We start from the raw sequence: 3,192 nt of genomic DNA, 5'->3' as shown, positions 1-3,192 counted from the left end.
AGTGAAGCTAACGACATCATCAAGAGGAGCCTCACCACAGCTGGATGCCCAGCTGAAAGAGAGCCCCGTTACCTAACGCCCCGTAACTCTGATGCTCTTATTGGTCGCCCGGATGGTATCACAGTGAACCCCTGGAAGAATGGCAAGCAGTTGGTATGGGACTACACGTGCGTATCAACCCTGGCTAACACCTACATTAACCTCAGTGTTGCACAACCAGGTGGCGCTGCCACCCACAGGGAAGCGGCCAAATCCCGTAAGTATAGAGAACTGGATCACCACTACAATTTTGTCCCCATTGCTTCTGAGACACTCGGCGCCTGGGGTAAAAGTGCTACCAGTTTTTTGAAGGAACTGGGTTCTAGGCTCATTGAAACAACAAGGGACCCGAGAGCTGCAAGCTTTCTTTTCCAGCGCCTCAGTGTGGCGATACAGAGGGGAAATGCGCACTGCATCCAGGGTTCCTGCCCGCCATCTGAGGAGCTGGAGGAACTCGACAACCTATGATAACCATCTTTGTAACCCATATGTAACTCCTTTTTTGTAACAAAGTTCAAATAAAGTAAATATATATGTGTACATACAAAAGAATGGGGGGGGGGGGGGGTTGGAGAAGATAATATTAGTGTTCAGTGAGAAACCACAAGGTCTCCTCTGAATACTTTTTATTTTCTTCTCCGAGGCTATGGGTCCCCACATTGGCACCTGAGGTGGTACCCTCACAAACTTTAAAATATATATATATATATATATATATATATATATATATATATATATATATATATATATATATATATATATATATATATATATATACAGGATATATAATATACATATATTATTAAATATGGCCGAAAAAGTAAGATTAATAATTCTGACACGAATTTTCTCGATCTTTCTTAAGTTTCTTTTCACTGTTGATGGTAATTCAAAAATCAATTCTCCAAAATTCATTATATATATATATATATATATATATATATATATATATATATATATATATATATATATATATATATATATATATATATATATATATATATATATTATACACATGCACACATACATATACATACATCTATGTCTCTCCTACTTTGACAGGATAAGATAGCTTCTAAAGAAACTAGTGTGTTATTAAGCACTTAACCACTGAAGGTGATTAAGATGCTTTTACAAGCTCAGGTTATGGTTACATAAATAATGGCGAGGAAGGTCCATTATTTGTGACCATCTTGAACTTGTTCTGATCTATAGTTGTTGCCTGTCGTGGTGCAGCCGTGTTGCCTGTCGTGGTGCAGCCGTGTTGCCTGTCGTGGTGCAGCCGTGTTGCCTGTCGTGGTGCAGCCGTGTTGCCTATCGTGGTGCAGCCGTGTTGCCTGTCGTGGTGCAGCCGTGTTGCCTGTCGTGGTGCAGCCGAGTTGCTTGGTGCAGTAGCAGCCGTGTTGCTTGGTGCAGTAGCAGCCGTGTTGCTTGGTGCAGCCGTGTTGCTTGGTGCAGTAGCAGCCGTGTTGCTTGGTGCAGCCGTGTTGCTTGGTGCAGTAGCAGCCGTGTTGCTTGGTGCAGTAGCAGCCGTGTTGCTTGGTGCAGTAGCAGCCGTGTTGCTTGGTGCAGTAGCAGCCGTGTTGCTTGGTGCAGTAGCAGCCGTGTTGCTTGGTGCAGTAGCAGCCGTGTTGCTTGGTGCAGTAGCAGCCGTGTTGCTTGGTGCAGTAGCAGCCGTGTTGCTTGGTGCAGTAGCAGCCGTGACACTGGAGTGCCTACGGCTCCTTCTGCCACTTCCACTACCACGCATCTAAATACTATCTATGCATCTATTATGCATCTAAATACTATCTATGCATCTATTATGCATCTAAATACGAGTATCTAAATACTCGTAAGTCGCACTCTTCCACCTTTTGAAACCTTCCTTCTGGGTCTACAAAATTATTTGACTTTCGGCAAAGTCACTATCCTGCGTGTCGCTTCTCTAGCGGTCTGAGCCTTTCACGTGAATTTCTTGCAGTGTAGGTCATGGCATTTGATATTTTCAAACGCGGTTGTGCATGTGTTTGATGGAAACACAGGCATGTTGGTCCAAAAAGACATTTTCCCTTTCTAAATATATTAAAACATTTTCTGGGACGAGGATAACGGCATGCTTCCCTACTTCCACCATTTCTATATCCACAAATTCCTCAAGCATAATATTTGTATGTGTTTGCCCTTTCTGACTGTCTTATTTTCTTACAACTATAAGCTGTGGGGTGTAAGGAAGGGAGCTGTAGTTAAGATAAGTGCGGGATATGAGGGAAGTATTTGGAATAGAGTAAAGGGAGAGGGATATACATTTTAGTTGTGTATAAACAGAGTTAAATCTATTTCGTAGTGTAGAGTGCGACTCTGCGGCATTGAACACGATGTATTGTGTTGCATATCTGGCCCTGTCTTCCCTTTGATCTAGTATTTCTCAGTAGGACATTGACAACAACGAACTATGATATGCAAAGTGCTTTAATGTATATTACCAAACACCACAACTCTTATTAAACTGCCGAGGTAATTAACTCTGTTACTGTGGACGAGTGTCCAAGTCGACTGACTTAAGGAGGTTGAAGCCTCTACCTAACGATGACCCGCTTACCCGCATGGAACCCTAGTGGCGTGACCACAAACTATCGTCTTGGTGATTATACAAGAAGTCATGGCAAGGGTTGGTGCAGGAGCGCCACAAACGAACGAGGATATACTGTCGTGTTACACAATATAAGTTTATTATATAAATATACACATGGGGAAGTTATATGAACTCTTGAATTACTTTAAGTCTGCTTCTGTGTAGAATTAACGAGGACTGCCAGGAGAAGCCAGTGCCCAAATAATGAGGGTAATTGTGTGATAAAGTGAACACCTCATATCTAGGTGGTCAACAACCCTTCTCCGGGTATATGAATTTTCCAGCTTATTATAGCTGCAATATCTCTCATATTTTCGATGAATTTCACATTTTCATTAATTGCCAGCTGTAATATAGACAGATCATACACCCGTTTATATAAGACGGATTATGTATATTTCATCTTACCTTGCCATATAGTTAACGATATATTGGGTGGCATGAGTTAACTGTTACCTGGGCTTAGTTCTGCACTAACAGTATCTTAACAACGTCGTTTCCCCGTTAAGATTTTTTTATTATTATTATTATTAAAGTTA

General features: G+C 41.6%; 1 protein-coding gene across 1 annotated transcript; it reads right to left on the bottom strand.

The window, feature by feature from the left end:
* Positions 1-1,189: 1,189 nt before the first annotated feature.
* On the bottom strand, positions 1,190-1,789 carry LOC138363284 (uncharacterized). Its single transcript, XM_069322297.1, has one exon. It carries the CDS (start codon positions 1,787-1,789, stop codon positions 1,190-1,192), a length of 600 nt encoding a protein of 199 aa, XP_069178398.1.
* Positions 1,790-3,192: the final 1,403 nt, after the last annotated feature.

The sequence above is a fragment of the Procambarus clarkii genome, chromosome 10, assembly GCF_040958095.1.
Source record: "Procambarus clarkii isolate CNS0578487 chromosome 10, FALCON_Pclarkii_2.0, whole genome shotgun sequence".
Taxonomy (NCBI): Eukaryota; Metazoa; Arthropoda; class Malacostraca; order Decapoda; family Cambaridae; genus Procambarus; species Procambarus clarkii.
The sequence above is the reverse complement of the archived record's forward strand: the minus strand, read 5'-3'. Positions and strand labels throughout refer to the sequence as shown.

Coding starts and splice junctions, on each gene's coding strand:
- LOC138363284 (XM_069322297.1), bottom strand. CDS start 1,789: ATGCGTGGTAGTGGAAGTGGCAGAAGGAGCCGTAGGCACTCCAGTGTC.